Genomic DNA, 24,368 nt, shown 5'->3' on the forward strand with positions numbered 1-24,368 from the left:
CCTCGTCAGTGTATTACCTGCAGTAGATAACCATCAGCTTTCCTCTGTGTGGAGAAGCAGCACGTAGCACCAACAAGGAAGCAGAGCATTGTACTGCTTAATGGTACCAACAGCAAGACATATTTTAGCCACTTAAAAGAAGGCAGACCGAAAAAATATACATCTGTTTAAGTGTAAGCTATATTGAACATTTTTGGTGGCTTATATTGCCGTCAGACGGCCCTTTCCTTTGGCACTACATTTCCTCAACTGTGCGACTCTGTATTCCTACGCACAAGCGCAACTGTGCCCGCCACGCATTGTATTACATCACAGATCAGCAGCAGTCTGAGGGAAATGTAAAGCTCTTCCTTTTCTCAAGTGAGGACCACAAAATCATCTTCACTGCTTGACAACTATTTCGTCTCGAATTGTGAATTTTTGCAACAAATAAAATAATTAATGCATCGAACTCAGTGTGCAAGGTTTGAATGACGCATTGAAAGAAGCTTACAAAAAAATGGACTTGGTTTGCAAGGGCCATTAGTGTGTGCATAATCAAGTATTTTACAGAGGACGCAGTGCGTGTTAGATCTTGTGATTTTCCTCAATAAAAAGTGTCTGAGGTGCTAATGGGGTTTTGCTTTTTAAACACATTTACAGATGATGAGCTTGAATAAAAACCCTTTTTCCTGGAATGAGAGAGGCAACATAAGTGGCTTGATAGGTGCTCTAGCCATCACATCAAAAGATGGTTCCAGTATCCCTGTGGAGAACCTGAGTGAGGACATTGAGGTCAGTTCACCAGCAGCGCGGCATCTTCACAGAATTGGACTATAATGTGGTTTCCTGTCAACAGCATCTTCTGTGTTAAATGTAACAAATCTATACCTTCTGTTAAGAAAAGCAGACTTCACTTTCATGAGACAATGAATATGGGAGCTCGTGCAAGAATGAGAACTGTGTGAAATGAAAACTGCATCTAAAAAATGGACAGTGTACATATATTATGTCAAAATTCCATATAATTAAGCACCTTCAGCCATTTTTCATGACAACTTTTTGGAAGTAAAAGAAATTTTGTTAAGAATTCCTTTGTTACAGCCTTCGTTTATGTTTCTGTAATATAATTAACGTACTGTATGTGCTCTGCCGTCTCTAACTGGACGAATAGTCGCATCGTCATAGTGTGATTAAACAGGACAGATTCAGTTTGAACTGCTCTTGTGCATATCATGATTATAATGAAAAGGCGGATATTAAAAGTGATGAGAAAGTTCACATACATCCATAACTAAATGTAGGATATTTTACCATTTACTTTTATCTCCGCTTTGTTTAATAATCTGTGCACCATGTTCTTTTACATGGTCTGGCACTGGAGGCTGTAATGACCAACGTGATGTTTCTCAGGAAGCGCTGGTCAGGACTCTCTTCTACATTATAAATAAACTTGTTGCCCCCCTCGCAATGAGCAGATCATTCAGGCTAGAGTGGGCTTGAGGATGATGTTGAGGTCGTCGGCTATTATTGTAACCAGTCCGTAACACACTTACCTGTAATGCACAAGAAGAGACACTTACTCATCTTATGTTGTATCCAGTTCACTACTCATGTTGTGTCCTCCATTAGTGAGAACGCTTGCCTAAACTCACAAGCTATATACAGTTTTACATCTGCAACAAAAACTCTTAAGTGTGGATCTATTTTCTTGGATTTTTCCTGGTCGACAGATTCTGTTGCCAAGGTCTGCTGGAGAGCAGGTGAACACTTCTTTTTTGGACCTGGGGAACTTCAGCACAACAGCCATAAACATTTCTTCAGCTGACAGTACATTAGTGTTTAAGGTACAGTAAGATGTCTTTATCTCCATTTCTTGGACGTGGAGGGGGAACGAGGCATTGGTATTTGATGACCTGAGGATGAGATTTTAAAAAAAAAAATCAACCACCATTTTTCAGAATTGCTTTAAAAGTTTGCCTACATAGCGTTGCTTTAATTGTCCACTTCTGTTGACTTTCTTCATCAGCAGTATGTTTGATAAAGTTGGCATTAGTTTCGTAAGTTTTTCACCCCTGATGCCGTAGTATAACAGCAGGTGAGTCACACTGGGAGGAGGCTTGTCGTTAATTATGTAGCCTTATGTAGCCCATCCAACAACCAGGTGCACTTACAAGCTTGTGTGACACAATCAGTATTATCAGTAGACAGGAGGGCAGATTGTTAATTGATCGTGGATGGTTTTCTATCAAATTGTAATCATAGTACATATCACAAATTCCTCAACTTTTTCTAAGTATGTTTTTGCCTTTTTATCATGAGGCTAAAAAACAACCAGAAAACTGTGTTTGGTTATCGTTGTCTTTGCTTTTCTGTACGATATTCCTTTTAAAGATGGTGCCTTCAAAAGATCCTTTACCCTTCAAACTGTTTCTTGGTTATTTGGACTATCCCACTGACAAAAATTATGTAGCAAAGACTGAGATGCCTCTCCAGGGAACAACACAAGGTAATACATCTCTTTACTTACTCTAATGCCTTTTAAATCAGATATTGATTCATTACTTGATTACTTGTGTGTGTGTCTTGTGCAGAGGAGAGATACACTTGGCTACTCGAACCGAAGGATTTGAAGGGAAACACAGGACTGCACTATCTTCTAGTTAGGCCCATAGTTGGTCCAGGTATAAAATCCATCGATGCCAACTTATCAATTACCCCCATCACTGCTGAATGTAAATTTTGGAATGAATCGACATTGGATTGGGGCAATAATGGATGCAGGGTAAGAGCAGTGAATCATTAATTCTGTCCGTCGTGTGTAAGATATCTCCCAAATTTTAATGACCGTAAATTTTGTCTTCCAAGGTTGGTGTTAATACCACACCTTTAGTCACCCAGTGTCTCTGCAACCACCTCACCTTCTTTGGGAGCTCTTTCTTCGTCACTCCCAACCTTGTCGACGCGTCACGCACCGCTGAGCTGTTTGCGACGTTCGCTGAGAATCCTGTGGTTGTCTGCTTCGTGGGGGCACTCTTTGTGGCATATCTATTGGTTCTTGTGTGGGCACGACGAAAAGACCTTCAAGATGCGACCAAGGTACAGGATGGTACACTGCGCTATATATAGTACAACTCAGAAATATAGTGAAATTATTCTTAATGTTGTCAGTTAACCATCTTATGCTGGTTGATTGGCAGGTGAAGGTGACCGTGCTGGAGGACAACGACCCCATGGATGAGTACCGCTACCTGTTGAGTGTCAGCACTGGGCACCGAAGAGGAGCCTCTACTTCCGCTCAGGTAAATGCATCATCAGTTCATTTTGCTTTGATTTTCTGAAAGTCAATATTTATCATCAAATCCTCATTTAGTAACTGAATGAAGTCTGTAATCAAAACCATTGATTTAAATCTCAATTCTGAGGCTTCTCTGAAAATCATAGAAACTTCTGATAAGGCCATATTAGTTTTGGGTTTAAATTAACAACATCCAGTCAGATCCAGCCACTTCTGGTTCAAACACCTGACTTTTATAAGTACAGATATGGATGCAGATCATTTGTTAGCACCTACAGATCATGGTTTACTCGCTCATCCCTATGCTAAATGCATTTATTTTGCCTTTTACTTTCCATTCTGTGTGAGAGGATATCTTGATCATTAATTTAATTTTGAGGAAACGTTCAGTCAGATGATATGAGAGTGTGAGGAAGGAAGTTGGCAAATATGACTAAAACTTTAATTCATTGCCTCATCCATGGATATTTCTGCCTGAGTCACATCAGATTTTCATTGGCAGTGGTCGTTGTTTGACAATGAAGACAACAACCTCCATGATCCCACGTTACTTCTAGATGTGAAAGCATAGTCTTTAGTTCTCACTGTTTTGACAGCGAGACCTCTAATGGCAGAAATTACGTTCTGTGCGTTTCAGTGGATGCTGTCACAGTTTCGCATAGCTGGTCACCAGCTCATTTCTGCCTGCCCTGTCACCAGCCATTCTCACCTAATGAGCCTACTCCACTTACCTGTTCACACGAGAAACCAGGAATGGTCGATTGAGGATTTTAATAGTCAGACTCAGTGATTCAAAGTCTCTGGCGGGCTCTGTCGATATGGCAGGCAGAATCGGGCAGGATAACTGCCGGGTGCGCAGTAGACTTTTAGCTCAGAAGAGCAAGAGCTACAATAGCAGGCGATGAGCTTGTGAAGGTGGAAGCCAGCAGGTGAATGTGTACTCGACGTACTCACAGCAGCAAGCGAGGCAACACAGCGAGAGTCTCTGATCACTAGGCAGTCACAAGAAAGCTGAATAGAAAGCTCACTCTGTAGCACAGCAGTGGAAAAACTCGAAGCCAGTGCAAAGGCAGGTGAGTTTACGGGGGATCAGACGAGGCCGGTTGTCAGCAGGTAATCAGTCCAGAGAAAAGTGCTGAAGAGTCTTGCATGAGGTGACAAACAATCTGGCAATGAGTATTTGTGAGGCTGGAGTATACATCCAGGTCAGACTGGTGATGAGGAGCAGCTGTGAGAACAGTTAAGTGGAGTTGGCTGATTAGGTGAGAGTGGCTGGTGACATGGCAGGCATAAATGATGTCCAGCTGCCAAACTGTGACAGATGCCGATCGTTGTAAATACATGTTAAGTTTCCTTGAGAGTTTTTAAACTCGGTTTTAACATTAGCCTACTGAACCTGTTACAGGTGACAATAACTCTGCTGGGGGCAGAGGGAAACAGTGAACCACATCACCTGACAGATCCAGAGAAGCGTGTGTTTGAAAGAGGTGCGGTGGATCTGTTTCTGCTAACTACACCCTTTTCCCTGGGAGACCTGCAGGCCATCAGACTGTGGCACAACAACTCAGGGAGCCACCCTGAATGGTACGCATACAGAAATGTCAGAACAACTCGACAAAACATCCTCAAAGTGTATGGACTTCTTGTCTCATTAGAAACTACTTTCAACATTGGTCATGGCATTCCTTCCTTAATGTAGTGAACATTGATCATAATGTGAGCACAGGCTGTCTTGGCTGACAATTATCCTGACCTGACAGATGATTACTTGCTCTTCTATTCAGGAGAACACAAAGAACAGAATCATTTTGAAAAATCTTTATTTAATGCATTTTCTCAGACAACGTTTTAGACATACTGTCCCATGAAGTTCTTGTTGTTAGTCATTACATTCTCACTCCTTTTTTTCCCCAGGTATGTAGGCAATGTCACGGTGCAGGATTTACAGACGGAGCAGAAATGGCACTTTCTGTGCAACTCCTGGCTGGCCATAGACCTGGGAGATTGTGCCCTGGATAAAGTGTTTTCTGTTTCGACAGAGATGGATTTGAAGAGGTTCAGGTAAGGTAAAATCATTGAGGTACTGCACAGTCACATCATACACAGAAGCACAATATTTAAATCCACAGGCTGAATGTGAAACTGAAACTATAAGGTGTATGCGAATTTGAATGAGAGCACAGAGCAAATGAAATGCAATAGCTGGCTTCGATTTTAGCCTGTTTACTGCAAGTCTGGCTTTCAGAATATAAATGGAATTACTGTCAGTGAATTTAAGTAAGAAGGCTTTTTTTTTGTTCGGCCAGATTTTCAAAAGACTTAGAAAAATATAAATTAATCAATGTTACAGGAAAATGTTAAATTAACAGTCATGGCACTGAGTATGCCGGATCATATTACTGAACAGCTATGCGCACAGAGCTCAGCAGGCTACAGGATAATATGTTTCGTGTTTCTTTTAATAAACGTGTGGCTACAGACAGCATGCACAGCTGTGCACATACAGTATCTGCTGTCACGTTGAATCACTCAGTGCTTGGTCTCATGTTTAGTTGGTCTGATTGGTTGTAGGTCAATCCAATTTACTGCGGGGGTATTTTACTCTGTACCCTTTCATAACGCATCTTAGAAATTGAAGATTAACTGAGAGGTTCATTTATAGCTTTTTCTTTAGACACTCAAGTATTAGATTCAGAGCTATATGTCGAGGTTGAGCAGCGATAAAATGAATTAAATTTGATTACAAATGCGATGCTAATCGATCACTAGTTTATTATTCATGAGGCTGTTTTTATTGAAGAGGGTTACTCCTTGTTGCTTTTCTTTCGCAGTAATTTGTTTTTCATGAAGACATCAAAGGATTTCAGTGACGGACACCTCTGGTACTCTGTAATCAGTCGACCACCGAGCAGCACCTTCACTTGTGTTCAGAGAGTTTCCTGCTGTTTCTCCCTGCTGCTCTGCACGATGCTGACCAGCGTCATGTTTTATGGCATCCCAGCTGATCCCTCTGAGCAGACCATGGACCTGGGTATAACACATTTTCATTAGAGTTCAATTTATTCTTAAAAAAAAAAAAAAAAAAAAAGGCTGAGTGCACATCCAGTACCACCTCTAGTACTTTGCCCTGCTCTCTCTGTTTCCAGGCCACTTTGAGTTCACATGGCAACAGTTCATGGTTGGAGTTCAGAGTTCCCTCATCATGTTTCCGGTGAATATCCTTATCGTTAGCATCTTCAGACACACTCGTCCCCGGGACACTTCTTGTTGCAAGCGCAAAGCAGACAAACCAGACGTCCTTGAAGTGCCTTCCATCCCACAGACTGCCTCCACCAACGTGGACGCTGACGTTACCTTAGAAACTGTCATCAAGGTACGTGCTTCATGTTTTGTTTTTTTACCCTGCTATTTTTATAATTTCTGCTCTGAGTTGCTCAATTAGCAGCATCCAAATGATGTCAAGTTTTCATGGATAATAACACTCCAAGTACATGTTCAAAAGTATATGAAGTTATGTAAGTATATAAATATTTTCTCCTTCAGGACATCACAAGAATTGCCCATTCACTTTCTAAAACTGTGAAAAGCAACATACCATTCACAGAGTCTGAGTTTGGTCCTGAAAAACAAGTCGACATCAACGCTGTCCTTTCTGTGGTGGAGGACTTCATCAAACAGAACAACAAAGCCAGCGACACCGCCCAGTCGAAAACTCACAACATCCTTCAGCCTGAACTACCAGGTGTGTACCTGCTGTGGATAGATGTACAGTACTCATACAGTGTGGGTTGAGGTGGTTGTAAATGAGATTTAATTATATATGTATACACTAAAATAAGCGCTCAAGTGATAAACACAGTGTAGTACAATGAAATGTACGTTGTAGTCCTTTTATGTTACACAAGAAAACAAAATATTCTAGTCTTGAGGATGAGTTCAGGAGTCTCACGGCCTGCTTCGTAGTCTGGTGGTACAGTGGCAGATACTTCTGTATCTTTTGCCAGATGGCAGTAGAGTGAACAGACCATGGCTGGGCTGGGTGTCGTCTTTTAGTATCTTTTAAATGAATATGACAAAACAAAGCAGTATTTATAAATAGGACAACTGAGAAGTCTGCAAGCAGTGACTTATGCACGCCTCTATACATGCAACATGTGAATGAATTCTTAAGTGCTGCCACTAACAACAATGTAGTTGACACAGTTTACCAAGTCAGAAATTCTGTTCTCAGAGGGCGGTGCCAGTACGCCTCCTGGGTCATCAGCAGAGGGGATTCAAAAGAAGAGTAACAAAAGCCAGTACCTATACCGGCAGCTGTGCCACATCGACAGAGAGCTGAGTCTGCTGGGGCCCTCCGTCTTCCCGACGCCGCACAGCTACAGCCAGGCTCTGCTGCAAGTCCAGGGCATGAAGGGCTCTCTTGAAGATCAACTCTTAAAAACCAACTGTGACAACCAAGATGATCTTTCCCAGAAGAAGTACGAAAGTCACTCACTCGTGGATTTGCATGTGTTAGCCCGTTTTTTACAAAAAAAATTATTTATTTTTACTTTCCAGAGTACGCCAGAGCCTTGAGTCACTGGATAGTATTTGAACTAAAGAATGAATCACCTTTATGTTTTTTCTTTGTTTGTTTATTTGTCTTTCCTCTTCTATAATAGTTATTTGTCACAACAGGACAATACAGCTGCTAATGGTGACCACTTTGGTTTTTGGTTATTTTCAGAGGCACCCCAACATTCACGATAAGAAAGTAGCAGTTGATTGACGTCACTGGTTATGATTCAAATGTTCCCTGCCCACGACTGTTAAAATATTTGACATTGATATAATTAGGTTGGGAGTTTTGATGAATTACTCTTATCACGAGTGTTTCAACCTTTTCAAATTGGTTTTGTTTGTGTGTCAAAATGAATGGACTCGATTAGGCAGTAGGATTGGAAAGTTGGCAGTGACAATAAATGTCAGCCAACTATGTTTCTGCAAAACCACAGATAGGTTCAAACTGGACGTTTCTTTATGTTGCAACTTTACGCTTGTTTGTGTTAAACGCTTTGCTTATGCTCTGACTAAACCACTTAGGAAAGAGTCATGGTTTGTTGTTGGGGTAAATTACATTATTTACTTCCTTTCTCTTGCAGGTTGAGCCCTGCAGACAGCACTGATGGCGAGGCGAGTCAGAAGAGGAGGGTGTGCTGTCACGGAGGGTTCCCCTGGTGGTTCATTTTTTTTGGTTGGCTGCTCGTGATTGCAACCAGTGTCGTGTCGGGATTTTACACAATGCTTTATGGGTTGAAATTTGGGAAGGAACGTTCCATAAGCTGGTTGGTATCCATGAACGTCTCCTTTTTTCAGAGTATCCTCGTCATTCAGCCACTGAAGGTGAGAAGGCACCTTCCCACTTCTTCATTATAGTTATACAGTTAATCAGGTCAGGTGTTTTTATAAAGCTGAAATGCATTTCTCATAGTACAGAGAATATTCTTTATGAGCACACTCTAAATATTCATATATTGGGAGAAGACCACATTAACTTATGTTCATGCTTTTTACTACAGGTGCTATGTCTTGCAGTCTTCTTTGCACTTGTAATTAAAAGAGTGGATGAAGATGATTATCAAAATGTGGCGTTTGTAGGAAATCAAGGTAAATGATAAATACTCCCAAAATTACACTTTCATGGTCTCAAATGTGGATTTATTCATCACTGGAAATGTTCACCCTCAGGTGGTTGTAAGGACCAACACATGGTCAGACAAGATCGCGGCCTCTACGAGCCTCCGCCTCCTGGAGACATTGAGAAGATGAGAAGGAACAAGATTTTGGAACAGAAAGCTTTTGCCCTCCTCAGAGAGATTTTGAGTGAGTACAAAGAATTTTTGTTTTTATTTTACTGAGGGTATCTTAGAAAGGAGGATTAATATATTCACCGGATCAAAGGAAATTTGATCATGGAAAAGATTCTGCTTTAGATACTGGAAACTTAAAACACGCTGTATGTCAGATAAGCCAGAGCTCAACTCTTGTACCATGCAAATTTTCAGGCTCCAAAATGTAACCACATTTCTTAACTTGTGTTACCATCATCTGTCCAGACTGAAACACGGCTTATTTATAGACATTTCCCTCTGTCTCGTCGCCATCTTGTCTAAGAATTGTGCCTATTTGTGCCATTCACATCCCATAATCCTGGTGTCAGTTTGCATCTATTCAACATCTCTGACTCTGATCCCAAGCACTGTTACCAAATATTTAATTTGAAGAAATAAACTCTGTTATATTTGTTGCAGCCTACATGGGGTTTATGTGGATGTTGCTGCTGGTGGCGTACGGCCAGAGAGACCCTAATGCTTTTTTCCTGAACCAGCACATCCGGAAAAGCTTCAGTGCAAAGGCCTCAGACAGCATGAGTGTTGGAGACGTGTTCACTTGGGCCAACACATCTCTACTAAGTAACCTCTTTGGAGTGTATCCAGGTAAAAATATATCCGCACCATCAAATGTATAACATATTAATTATGCTGTCGCTCGTTTCTCAGATAGGACAGGGATTCCTCTGCACACACTCGAAAACACCACATGCAGGGAAGGCAAGGTTTTTATATTATCTTGTGTTTTTATCGTGATAGATAAATAAAGGTCACCATTTTTAGTAAACACCACCAATATTCCTGCCTGTAGTCTGTTATTGATGTATGTAGATACTTTTTTTTTGTTTTATTGCTTATTTATCACAATAGGTCTATAAGTTGTGTTTTGCTGAAGGTCTGTTGTGTGTGTAAAGCTGTTGGGTGCTGTCAAGAAAAGCAGACTTGTCGCTCTAATGCTGCGGTGTCAAACAACAGTCAACTCCACGGTGGGGCAGCAGGAGGCTTTTAGTATTTAATTTCTCTCAGTTTAATCTCTCCGTATCACACAGTGTTTAAAAGTCCTTAATGGCAGGCTAATGCCAAAAAAGCAGCAATTAACTCGTGCCACATTCACTGGACAGCTGTCTTTAAAGAAAAAAGAGCATAGCTGTATTTGCACCGAGGCTTAATTAATTAATTCACACCAGAGACTCATAACTCAAATCCTGTTTAATTGCCCGAACGATCAAAGATCTCGCTGCTGTACTATTGGTTGGTTTCCTGTCAGAAATTTAGCTTGGCTGTTTTGAAGTTTGAGTTAGACAGTCCAATTACTTTCATGGCTGGTGTCAAAGCACTCGCAGTGAGTTTGATCCTGATGTGACTGAAATAGAATTTTACATTATGTGGATGAAACTGTTTGGTCTTTGAGACACTGTGACTATGTTGTCCTCATTTTCTAGACATCTGTGCCTGCTTTTTTACTTTCCAGTCATTTTTGGACTGAACAAAGTAACACTTCCTTTTTTGCTATTTTGGTCACCTAGTATGAGCAATCACATCTTACCTGGTCAATTGATCAATTTGAGCAGATTCTGGTCGTGCAGAAAGGCTGATTAAAATTCAGAATGCAAGATAAAAAGATCATTTTCGTCTTAATATGCACCACAACTTGTGACAGTATTGAGATAAAAGTTTGAAATTTAAACTTGGCTAAATAACCCAACAGTAATCTGTGCAGAGACACAGCAGAAGTGTTGAATATTGATGGTTGTGAGTATGTTGTACGCAAATGTAAATAGACCCTAGTTCAGAAAACACACAGAGACCATAAACCTTAAAATTGCTTTTACTCAGCACTTCCTGAGAAAAGCCAAACGATGACGCTGTAAAACGCTGTGTTCCAGGATTCATCACAGATGGAAACTCCAAGCTGGTGGGTAATGCCCGTCTTCGTCAGCTGAGAGTGCAGAAGAACTCCTGTCAGATCGACAGGTTAATGCGCAAGCTTGTGACAGACTGTCGCGCTCCATATTCATGGGAGGAGGAGGATATGGGCTCCTATGACCCTGGCTGGAACTACTCTGTGATGGATAACAACTCTGAGAGCACATTCAGTCCATGGAAGTACCAGACACAGGCCCAGGTCAGGGCTCACCCTGTCTGGGGCAAAATGGTGCTCTACAGGGGAGGTGGCTTTGTAGCAGAGCTTGGTCCGGATTCACAAAACGCCAGCAGGTATGTACATTAGAAAACAACATCTTCATAGACTGGAAAAAAATGACTGAAGAGATGGATTGTCAGTTAATCCCAAAGAGACGTATATCACCGTTTTCAAAACATGACATACACACACAGTTTAATTAGGTTTATGCACTAAAGCAACTTGTTTGGGTTGAGTCAAAAAAGCAACTTGTTTGGGTTGAGTAGAGTTGAGTAAAAGTATTTGGTTAGGTTAGGACAATAAAACTACCCGGTTAGGTTTAGGCACTAAAACTGCTTGGTTAGACAAAGCCTAACCCATTGTAATTTGGGTTAAAATAATTACGTCTGCGGCTTCAGTTACAAATGTATCTGTACTTACTAAGTTATGGACGTGATGTAACTTCACTCCGTTACTAAGTTAAAAGAAATCACTGTTAACTTTTGGTTTCACACTGGACATGAACAGTGGCCTTCTCAGTGTGCAACTGAGTCCACGACCAGTCCAGTCATGGACTGACGGTCGTCCATCAGTCCACAACGTCCTCTCTCTACAGACATTTCACACTTTACACTACTACTAACAATGGTCACTACACCTGTTCGAGATGTGCAGTTAAAATGTTCTTGTGTACTTCATCTGCAGCACCCTTGAGTATCTGTTCAGGAACAAATGGCTGGATATGTACACCAGGGCAATCTTTGTGGAGTTCACTGTTTATAATGCTAATGTGAACCTCTTCTGCATCGTCACCCTCTTGTTTGAGACGACAGCTGTAGGTAAGGTTGAAAAAATTGCAATAGTAATGTAATAACAGCTTTGCAAAAGATGCAAATGTGAACGCAGCTTTGTTAAAGAGGATATGTGATATCTTTACACCAAGCTGTGAGTTTTAGACTGTACTGTCATTCTTTGTTGCATGATGATGTTATACTGTACACTACATTATGTCAGTGAGTTCATGCTACCCTGCTTGTGTTAAAGGGAAGACACTACAGGTGAAAACAGTTTTTTCACGCACTGGTCTATTGAGCTTACCATTTATAATTTAACATCTCTTTTCCACTTTAAATTCCTGTTTTTTACATTTATACAAATTAGTGCATATTTAATTTGAGAGCATGCTTTGCATATTTCAACATAAAATATAAAAGACATCTATTAGTTAAAAATGTAACCCTATCCACCTGTAGCGTCTCACCTTGAGTAAAATTGCTTCTGTTGGTCTTATAGGAGCCTTTCAGTTCAGCAGTGAGCTGCAGAGTGTTCGGCTTTACCAATCAACTGGCGGTCTTCACATCTTCGTTATGGCTGCTGAGATCATATACATGCTTTTCATCCTCTATTACATGTTCCTGCAGGTAAACCCTGACAAAAGTGGCTGCAGTCCCATTGATTGCTTGGTTCTTTATCATCCATGCATCTGTTCGAATTCAGATATTTAATCAGACCCTTGATACGCAGGCAGTGCTTATTAGTCAGTGAACATGGACCCTGTGACCCTGGCTTTGAAGGGAGCATTCTTCTTATATATCCTTTTCAGTTCAATTTTTCCAAAACAAATCGCAGTTGTTTGTCGCTGTGACTTACATCAGACAGATTGACTGACTGACTTTCAATTGCTGATGACGCTATATTGTGAAAAATGCGCATATCATTCATCAAACTCCCACCAATAGATGTGTTTGTACATCCAAAAGCAATTTACAGCTGCCTCACAGCACCTTATTACTCCGCAGTTCATGTTGTCCTGTAATATTTCACCTTTATAAATGAAACATGACATTAAATAGCCTGTCTTGGTTGTATGTTTGCTAAATTATTATGTAAGGGAAGAATTATTTCAGGACATTAACAGTAATGTGTTGATGGCGGTGTTGTTGTTGAGGATGTATTTTGTTAATATTCTCAGTGATTTTCTTCCATATGGCAGCCATTATTAGTCTGGTCATAATCACTGTTCCTTCTCCATCTAAGTCACAGATATTCTTAGCGCAGCACTGAGTCATATCTGAATTATGCTTTTCTTTCGGGCCATTTAAGTTTATGTCAAGGGTGTTCACCATTATATGTGTCATTTGTGTAATTGTGTAATTTCTGAGATAACCAGGTTCCATTGTGTGTCCTTTGTTCAGCCCCTTGAGACTGCTATTGTGATACAGGGATTCACAAATAAATTTGTCTTGGTACTTTGGCCCGTTTTCCCATGTTTTTGTGTCTGACTAATTGAGGCAACAATTTCCAAAAGTGGTCCAGTATTGAGCAAGAGTACTGGAGCCGCAGTTCGTCAAAGTTCACCCACAAAAAAGTGTTTGCTTTTGCTCCTGACGGGCTCAGATTGTTATTTTGACAAGTGTGCCTTCAGAGATGGACCTTTTTTGTAAATGAAAAGAGCTGCTGTTGCCCTCACCAAATCCACCAAACAGCCATTTAAAGAAACAAAGTAAAACACCAGAACAGTCTTGGTTTGTCTTTCCACAACAATCTGCATGTCTGGTTTGGTCTAAATTAATCCCAAATCCAACGCAATAGATGTAAAAGTTTTTGGAGGACAGCAAGATGGATTGTGGAGACATCAGAGAAGCAGTGAGGGAAAACAGCCAGAATATTTTCACATCTAACGTGATGTATTAAAAATGTAATTCAACCAACCCAGAGCTGGTGGAAACAGTGGAGAGACAAACCAAAATTTGCTCTGGTGAGTTTTCTTTGGAATTTTGTCAATTTTGAATGAAATGTATTTTATGATGAGAAAATTACTGTTTCTACAAATGGAGTCTGGTGGCTTTGAGGAGAGACTTCCTGGTAACAAAAAATGATCTTATTCTTCAACAAAAAGGTCTCTGTCGGGATCCTTTCCATTATGTCGTGGCACACTTAAAATACCAATCTGTGCCTGTCAGTGGCAAAAACAAACACTGTGAGTGGACTTTCTTCTACAGTGTGCAATTGTCCACAGCTGCAGAGGTCTCACTTGATACTGGACCAATTTTAAAAATTGGGCCCATTACTCACTTGGAGACAAAAAACATTGAAAAGTAGGATCAAGGTTTTTCTATCAAATATTATTTTAAGTGTTTGGTTTCTTTTTACTTGTGTTAATGGCTCCTCTTTTGTTTGTTTGACGATTATTTTGTGTAATTTTTTTTTTCCCGGAAGGGTAAATTAATGAAGCAGCAGCGGTGGGCTTACTTCAGGTGTAAGTGGAACCTTCTTGAGTTGACTATCATCCTACTGAGCTGGAGCGCCATGGCTGTTTATATCAAGAGGACCCTGATCGGGGACCGGGATATGACCTACTACCAAAACCACAAAGACCAGTGAGACTAACATATACTTTAGTAACCTCATGTTTGATCCTTAGGGGCAGGCAACAAGCTACAGGTAATAAGAGCAGACATGAAACCATTACTAACCTTGTCCTCCTTGCTGAACCACAGTACGAGCAGACACCAATACGTTTCATTGCAAAAATATATCAATTTATATATTTATTAACATCCAACTCTGTCACCTTTATTTTATTATTTTTATTCCTTGTTATTTTTGTAATTTTTGCTGCAAATCGGAGCACAACAAAAATTTGACCGCTTGTTTCTTGTCACTTCTTGCTCATGTTTACGTGACAAATCATAGTTCCCAATCCCGCAGCATTAGATCGCAGTTCACTCTTTGTTTTCTTTTTAGCCATTTTAGTTTCATGTGGCTCTAGCGAGAGCAATGTGAGTCCATCTTCTGTCCAGACCAAAATAACTCAACAACTTTCAGACTGAGTAGTTTGGTATTTTGAACATCTAATCAGATAAATCTAATCATATTTAATCCTTGGGCGATCCCCTGACTTCTCGTCTTGGTTGGCATTTAAGAGATTTTTCTTATGAAATGTCTCAACAACTATTGGATAGATTATCATGAAATTAGGTACACACATTCATGCTCCTCTTAGGACTGAATTTTACCACTCTGGGGGTCCCTAAGCTGAGCATCGAGCACCAGGAGCTAGGAAGGCGGTCACAGTTGGGGGGGCTGATACGTCATTCTGTATAATGAGGTAATAAAAAATGGTGCGTGACATTGAAAGGCAAGGAACTTTCATCTATTAGTTATTAACAACAATTTGAAAATGTTTTGCACTACAGCAGATTGCAAACGTGAACACCAACATACTATGGATCAAAACAGCTACAGCAGTTACACAATTAACAACAGCAAGGAGATGAAGAGAGAGGAATCCCCCAGACTCCCTTATAAAATCGCTCAATTTTGTGAGTTGTTGAGTTCGGAGAAACTTAATAAACTTTATGAAATGCTGTCTATGAGAAATTCTTAACTATTTGGGCCCTCTTGTAAATTCGGCAGATGTTTGACAGTAAGTTATTTCTAGAGCGCAGTTGAGAGGTGAGATCTGATGACAAAGTGGTCACTCGAGGAGCATGTGGAGATGCATGTTAATGTCAGGTGTGAACTGATTGATTTAGAGCTGTTCACGTGTGATCGGATCACCAAAGACACATGTCAGTACCAAGGATAAACAGCCTCACAGATTATAATGATGCAGCATTGTGAGGATACAGTCGTTTGATAGAGGAGACTTATAAAAGGCAGATGTGCCTGTGTTTCGCTGTTAACAGAGTCTCCAGTCTGCAGTAGTTCATACACGTGGCTGATAAATTGTCGAGTTACTTTAGGCTTCATGATTAAAGAACGTTTTTATATTATGTGGACACTTATGCTCATATCTTCACACTCTTTCTTGCTGCTACAGATCTGCATCAGACATTTTTGTCTTATTAATTAATGGTATGATCCGCAGCACCCCAACTTCACGTGTGCATGTCTAGCACCAGCATCCACTCGACCTTTTCATTTGTTCGTAATTGAGTTCGTACAGTCTCAGCATGTACTTTGTGTTTTGTACTTATTAGCAAATTTACTTTTATATTTACTTACTAAAATGGTGGACCTGGTAAATTATGCATCAACATTTTAGCATTTTCATTGTGAGCATGTTAGCATACTAATGCTAGTCTTGGTGTATTTATTTGTGCTCACATCTTCACTGTTTTTTGTAGATTTGCCAGTTTTTATGAGACAGCCAAAGCAGACTCAACGCTCCAGTACCTGATCGCCTTCCTGGTCCTGCTCTCCACCGTCAAACTGTGGCACCTGCTCAGACTGAACCCCAAGATGAACATGATCACTGCGACACTGCAGCGGGCCTGGAGTGACATATCTGGCTTCCTTTTGATCATACTAATCATGTTTGTGGCGTATTCTGTCGCGGTGAGTATCTCGCCCTTTTACCAAGACCACCAAGCAGCCATGGCTGAAGAATTACAATTGTGTTTTGTGTTTTCCTCAACTTCAAAGATAGTCTGTATCTCGACGGATATGTTGTTCAGCTTGGGCACTTTTTAAAAAAAGTTAATACATTTTAAAATAAGAGAGGAGAGTAGCTGGGATTGTAAATTAACCTTTCTCCCCTTCCCAGAGAAGGAATTCTCACAGGTACAGACATTTAAAATTAAACTGTCAGAGTGCTGTCAATTAAATGAAGTCGTTTATAAAGTCAACATTTTTCTAAAAGAAAGAGCTTTCACTGGAAGCGTTTGAGTGCAGCAAGTTACATATCCTCAGAACTTACCAATCCCTTCCTTTGTGTGTGTTTTATTGAGGGTTACTGTGCACAGATGGTCGTGGTGCTGTGGGAGGTTGTCTTTAATATATTCATGAAATTGAATCTTCTAATTAACAGTTCATATTCTCTATGGTTGAAATGTACTGTATGGAGAATGTGAAATACTAATGACCTAACCTCAATCAGTTAACTCCAACATTATCTTTTTAATCATCTCCTCTAGAGCAACGTGATTTATGGCTGGAAGCTTTCCTCTTACAGAACATTTGCAGATTCTCTCCTCACCATCATCCGTTTGCAGATTGGCATCTTTAACTATGGCGAGGTATGTGAGAACTTCCCCCTCCATGCAGATTTGATGTAAAATGCTTTAATGTGAGATTTTCTGGGGTAATCATAAAGACATTAATGAGTTTGAGCATCAGCTCAAACTAATATCAACGTCTTTCTGTTTGCAGGTTTTGGACCTCTACCCCGCACTTGGTTGGTTACTCTTTGGTTCCTGTATTGTGTTCATGACATTCGTGGTACTCAATCTCCTCATCTCAGTGATTCTCGTCGCATTCAACGAAGAGCAAATATATCACAAGGTAATATCTAAGACATGACATTATTCTAGGCAACTGATCAAGTGTTTTTATATATATATATATATTGAAAGAGCAATAAAGACCCCAGGGTGATGCAATCATTGACTGACAACATAATGTACAATGTAGCACAGTAAATACAGTTGTAAAAAGTACCCAAAAGTCATACTTAAAGATATTGTGTTAAAATGTTACTTAGGTATAAATGAAAGTCGCCCATACAAATAGTACTTGAGTTAAAGTCTTAAAGTATCTGATATTAAATGTACTTCAAAAGTATCAAAAGTATATTTTGATTTTTAATGGTACTTAAAGTTCTCATGAAACAGCTCAAGGAGTTCTCTGAGACGATAGAGGTCAGTTTGATGACAGGAAATACAGTGCCGAGATGGTTTGACTCCTGGTATCGCGGGGCTGAGTCAGCGTACCGAGCGTACTTACCGAGCTGACATCACATTTAGCAGCAGTTAGCGCTTACTTTAACAACAAAGCTACTGTAATTGGCCCTCATTGACATTCTCGGATGCTGCATACGGCCCCGGTCCGGAGCTGTTTGTTGAGAGGCTGCTGGTCATCAGTGCATTTGTTAGCAGTTAGCAACAAATAAAGCTATCTGTCCAGAGCAGCCTGAGGGCAGCAGAGAGAGAACCAGAAAATGTTTTCTCCATTAAACATGACCCAGTTTCACCAGAATCACTGAATAAAGTTATATTGGTGGGGTTTAGTACAAGTTATAAAGTTGTGTTTTTTACAGTCATCTGTGAGGATGATCACGGTTAAATGTTAAATGTAGCAGAATAAAAGTACAATTTTTGCCTCCAAAGTGTAGTGAAGTGGAAGTAATAGAAAATGTGAATACTCAAGTACAGATACTCTAAATTGTAGTTGGGTACAGAACTTGACTAAGTGTACTAAGTGACATTCCACCACTGAATATTCATTGAATGAATATATTTTTGTATACTATGTCATGATTTCTAGTCCATGGGGTGCCACTGTAGGCCTCAGCCCTACTAGATTCAGATTCAGCTGTATTGTCATTATACCATAACATACACAAGGTTGCCCTATTTTTAGAAAGGTTTTGATGATGAAAGCAGTAAAACTGTATGCACAGCCATGGCAAAACCTGCCCATGGTACTTACGGTATGCGTCTCTGTGTAGAGACCATGCATCACAACCTCAAGTGGCTTTAATATGGACAGCCTCTCCGTCCGTCAAGGCACAGAGAGAGACAGGGTTATATTTGACTCTCTTCAAAGATGAATGGTATTCTAAAATGCATGTTCCAGCTTCACAACTTGCTTGATTTAACTGCCGGATGTCTCATTATACCCTCTCAACATCTGACAATGGCAGAAGGTACAAGGCTGAAATGATACATCTTCTCAGAATTTCAAAGGAAAGACACCTTTACTTGCTCATTATGCTTCCTCACACTATGTAGAGCTGCTATTAAGTGCAGGGCCTCGTCAGTCCCGGCTCACCTAAAGGCTTCAGTTTGACAGAACAATCTACCCGACTCGATAACTTTCAAGTGTTTTTCAATATCCTGTGCCGGGATAGTTCAATCACCGAAGAGGACATGGCCAACAAAAGAGCTGCTGAAGCCTGACCTTGAAATAATTTTGGGTCAGGATAATAGTTCCCCCCCTCTATCTTTCTACAGTAGAGAAAAACTTCAGCATGTGTTAGGTTATTTTTGTTATAAAAAAAAAAAAAATCCACACCGAGCCTACATCACAGCTGGTCGTGCCAAATCAAACAATGGGAATGTTGTTTATGAGAATGTCTGTAAAACTATAGGCCTACAACTGTAACTGTGCCGTGGATCACAACGGTTATACTCTCAACCACGGAGATGTAGTGAGACAGTTGAGATGTATTCCTTGTACGAACCTCAACGTCCAGGATAAATACATTTATTGTTATGTATTAGCTTTGTTGCTTCTATTTAGGACACTTTCACATCACCTTTGTTATTCTTACATATAAGTGTAGTGAGTCTTGTGATGTCACTTATTCTGTAATCAGCCAAATTAACCCCAGGTCTCACTGGTGGCTAACACAAAAATATTGGCCAAAAAATATTTCGCTAACAGTGTGGCTCATTAACATTGACATGAAAATGTGTAAATATCATAAATATACCAAAATACACTGGAGGGGGACCTGGATACTGTGTTCGAGGGAAAGCCCCATACATTCCTAAAGATATATAAAATGATTGAATCGTCGTCTCTTCTAGACTTTCCAAATTTTATTGGACCAAATGGCTGAAATATGCGCTTAAAAGTTAGCCAGCATTTTTTAAGACGCTTCTTTATATGAGCTTTTGGGAAAAAGTGTTTTTGGGCCGTACGTTGTACTGACACAGTTTGGCCACAGTTGGCTTCAATGCCTTGGGCTCTGACTGGGGTCTTGCTTCTCTGTCAAGTTAGCACTAATACGTTACACTCGACGTCTGGTTAGACTTTCAAAATAAATCATGCAGACAAACAGTTCGCATTGTACGACATACTATGACTTTTTGAATGTTATTAACGTAGTCAAATGGTTCTGGTTTGGTTAGCACTTGGTTGAGTTTGGGTTTCTAAAAAGGATTTTGTCATCGCTTCTCTCACCCAGCCGTCGGACGAAGAGGAGATCGTTGACGTGATGCTGAAGAAAATCTGCAGTCTTTTTGGGGTCAGCTATCAAAATACAAAAGACATTCAGCTGGGGCCTGATGAGAACGGGGACCTGACTCTTAATAACAGCAGAAACATCCTCAACAATTCCTCCATGGATGTAAATGTTCTTCATACATCGGACGAAAAAGTAAACCCCTAGGAACATATAGCTTAATGTTTATGCAATTACAGCCACATGCTCGTTATGTTATTCTGCTAAAATGTTGTTCCATACAACCGTCTGATCATGCGATGTGTCTTTGTGAATATGGTGTGATGGATAATTATTGCACATAGATTGTACCACACAATTATACTGCAGATTGTTGGCGTGGATTACATGTTTATTTTGAGTGTTTCATCGACAGCACTGGTTTGCTCTCATTGGCCTTACTTGGGATGCAATAAGAATAGTTATACACTTCAATATAGGCATCATATCACATTACTTCACATCAGCTTGCCTGTGAAGTAATCAAAGTTTCAAGCGTAGAAGAATCAACTCCTAAAAGACCCTTTATGAATAAGAAATTGTTTAAATAATAATAACACATAATTACTACTTTAAAGGATCAATGTGAATTTAAAGCTTGAGTAATCCCTTTGTCAAACTGCAAATGATCTGCCGACAAAAAAAAATAATCCTGAAAATGATAATTGTCTTGCTTTGTAGACACACTTTTCATAAACTGCAGCCATCAGTAACAGCAGGGACAAACACATTGTGGTCCTGTGGCTGCTTGACAATAAAAAGCAGCACGTTTGCCAGCTGAACACTCTGAATGCAAAGCAGCCAGCAGGATGTGTCATTTACATTAGCTGCACAGCTCTGCCACGGTGTAAAGGGAGTGAACCATAAACACTGAGGCTGTTTTAAATTAGATTACATGCTGTTTTGCTTTCCTGTGAATCCCCGCGCTAGGAATAATGATGGACACAGGTGGTGATTACTGAATGTAAATACAACGAATGACGTAAATAGTATCGTAAATGGGATGTTTTCTCTTATAATCAAGGATTGGCACTTTTAAATCAAAGCTTATTTTACATATTTTTACACTTGTGTGCCAGACAAGTATATACCTTTGCCATCTTTTATTCATATTTTGATAACCAGTTCTTACCGGCTAAAGTAAAACCCTCAAAGCAGAAATAGCTTTGTTTCGTGTGAAATATAAACTGTATGTGTAGGTGAAAAGGTTTGTCTGAGGGTTAGGGTTAGGTCTGCTTTCACAAACCAAACAGTATGTTTAATGCATGAAGTTACTGTTTAGACACCCAGCTATTAAAGTAGCTCACAAACACTGTGATGCTGACGGCACCTGAATTTTCAGCAATACACATTGTAGTTTTTCTTCGTGGTATCCCATTAAAGGAGACCTTTTATGCTTCGTTGTGTTTTCCTTTCCTTCAGTGTTTTATAAAAGTTCTTGTTCATGTAAAAGACCTTGAAAGTTTAAAAGGTCTGAGTCCGCACCAACAGAATCTCCTCTCTCCCACAGAAAACACCGCTCCTGAACACCTCGTCAGTAGTCCCGTCATTAATTCTGCGATTTTTATGACGTCACACTACGTCACCGTGTTGCACATTTGCAATATGCATGCCTCGCGGCTAGTTTGGCACTTAAGAATTGATTCTGTTGTTGTAAGCAGTGCTGGGTCAGGCATGTGTGAGCTGACCAATCAGAGCAGAGAAAGGAGCTACTATAAAATAAAGTGTTTCAGACAGAGGGGGGAATACAGTATGAGAAAACTGATGTGTTTTTTTGAGTCGTTTTGGGAGTCACTCACAATCAACCTATTCAGTTATTTATGAATGAGGTTGTGTTGTCCCAGGTAGCGCGCTGCCAGGGGTTGAATGTATAGCAACATCTGCTGTAGGTTGTCTTCATCTCAGTAAAGAATCCTCTAGTACATTCTTCGCACTCAACTCCCAATAGTTTTATCTTCATGGCTTATTATCCATTTATTTAATTGTTGTTTAGTGAGTTGTAATGTGTTGTTATTCATCTGTTCAGGACACGAGAGGCTGTCAAAGACTCTTGACAGTTAATTGAGTCTGCAGTCTTTGTAATTCAAAACTATTTTCGTCTTGAGATCAGTTAGCACAGGAATTAACAGAACTGAAAAGGTCATATTTGCCATTTACCCAGCAGGGACACAGCAGAGGCAAGAACACTTGACAGCCTTTTGACAGTATGTTGATACCGTTAAAGCTCTGATCCCAGTCCGACGCCCCCCCCGTCGGCCCAAACTCTGCGGGACCGCCGAGCCAAATGGATGTGGTGATTATATCTAAGCATTACTGATTGCACTGCTTCTCAGTCTGAAAGAAACCTGCTTCAGTTTGATCTGACGATACCAAAGTTAGAAGTGCATTCAAAGAATATCGTTTCCAGTCACAGCCCAGTCAAGTGGGTGTAAGAGAATATTTAATCATCCTTCTGCCTGCTAAGAGAAAGAGATCAAGCAGAGCCACCTGAAAGACTCATCGCACTCCGGGGGGTCGACTCCACAGTGACTGCAGTGATCCTCCGCTTTAACCCTCCCTCCAGTGCAACCTTTTCCCTTACCAGCTGAACTACCAGGTGAAAATGTCTGGTTTCCTGGAACTGGGGTTGACGCTGTAGACCGTACTGTTTTCACACAGTGGCTATTTTCCTCTGACGTAACAGGACGGGAAGCTCAAATGTTGTATAGCTGTGTTCCCGGTTGCAAGTTGTATAAACAAAGAGAATCTGACAAACTGTTATCGATTCACTGCTTCCTGACTGATCAGAACCTAAATAGACAATTAACAGTGAAAATCCGGAGGGACTTCAAGCAATATTATCAGGTAAAATAACATATTACATTAGACAACTGCTAGCTTTAGCATTAAACCATTTCGTAACTAACATTATTGTTTGAAAATGTTACATAATACCCTTAGCAAAAAAGCCTACAGGCACATCTTGGACACATTATTTAAAGCCTGGAACCGAAACAATGTAATTAAACCATTAATGTAAGCTAGGAAGTGGTTGAATGCTAACGTTAGCAAATGGGCTTTCAAATATGTTATTTTCCCCATGAATGATTAAAAATGTATTCATCCATTCATTCATATATTCATTAATAATAGTTTTTAATTCTGTGTGTAATATGCAGGTCAATAAACATTTCATTGGTAAAGAATTGTATTGGTTTGTGTGTCCGAAGTGGCCCTGATTAAACCCAAAAGTGTCACACAAGAAGCTGAACAAATTGGAGGAGGACAGGGTGAAGGGAAATAACCGGAGACAGGAAAGATTGTTGAAGCTTTCCGTGCTCGGGCCTGGAAAGTCCCGACATTGACACTTTAGTGCAGGGTAAAAATGTCATCACAAGAACATAGTCAGCAGAAACCCGAAATCATTTCTTCCAGTGACAAGGCAGAGCTGACAGTAGAGATAGCCCTTGTGCTGGGATGGTTTAATGGTCTGGTCATATTGGACTGGTTTGACAGTTCCATGATATTGTGATGTGAGGGGGGTTAGAGGACACACCTACTAGAATCAGGACCACTTCCTCTCCAGTGGGGACGCTTTTTTGAGGTGACTGGCGGGGAGAAAGAGGAGACAACCACCTGCCTGGCCAGGACACTATGATTATATTCAAGGGAAAATGTATGAAGGCAGAATGGCTCTTTAGGTCCACACTCAAAAAACAGCAAAGACTCACAAAATACCCGTTTAATTTGAGGGAAAAGCTTTAGTTGTAGATTATAACTTAGCTAGTAGTTGCAGATCATAACTAAGTTTGTTACGTAAGCTTTAGCAGGAGGTTTAATAATTTTTTATATTCGCCAACATGGTTGTATTTAATGTTTGCTAACTTTCTCATTTAGTCATGTTTATGTAGAATAACAAACCAATATCTGTTTTTCAAAATGGGTCATTTCTAAGATAGATTAAAGTTCTGGGAAAATCTAGTCTAGCTTCAGTTTTAGCTACGGGAAGCTGTGGCTATCTCACCAGCTTTAGCTTGATGTACCCCTAATTTTGGCTGTTTAGTTAGCTTTCTTTGTTTGGCAGAGAGTGCAGTGAGGGCTCTGATGAGTTCAGCTGCCCACAGATTACTGCAGTCTGGGCAAAGCCACAGTCACTAAGCAGTCAAA

At 40.2% G+C, this 24,368-nt stretch overlaps 1 protein-coding gene across 1 annotated transcript; it reads left to right on the forward strand.

Moving 5' to 3' along the window:
- Nucleotides 1-645: 645 nt before the first annotated feature.
- On the forward strand, nt 646-22,860 carry LOC311262901 (polycystin-1-like protein 2; the record flags this gene model as incomplete). The annotated part of the gene is made up of 22 exons (XM_084362650.1): nt 646-774; nt 1,713-1,826; nt 2,848-3,078; nt 3,180-3,281; nt 4,683-4,861; nt 5,192-5,338; nt 6,109-6,308; nt 6,424-6,557; nt 7,592-7,755; nt 8,419-8,659; nt 8,836-8,923; nt 9,005-9,139; nt 9,568-9,753; nt 11,034-11,364; nt 11,975-12,108; nt 12,563-12,690; nt 14,489-14,649; nt 16,402-16,612; nt 17,191-17,292; nt 17,426-17,557; nt 20,187-20,348; nt 22,786-22,860. The coding sequence occupies 22 exons, from the start codon at nt 646-648 to the stop codon at nt 22,858-22,860; spliced, it is 3,486 nt and encodes a 1,161-aa protein (XP_084218776.1).
- Nucleotides 22,861-24,368: the final 1,508 nt, after the last annotated feature.

Source organism: Pagrus pagrus (assembly GCF_965226575.1).
Source record: "Pagrus pagrus genome assembly, chromosome: 9".
Classification (NCBI taxonomy): Eukaryota; Metazoa; Chordata; class Actinopteri; order Spariformes; family Sparidae; genus Pagrus; species Pagrus pagrus.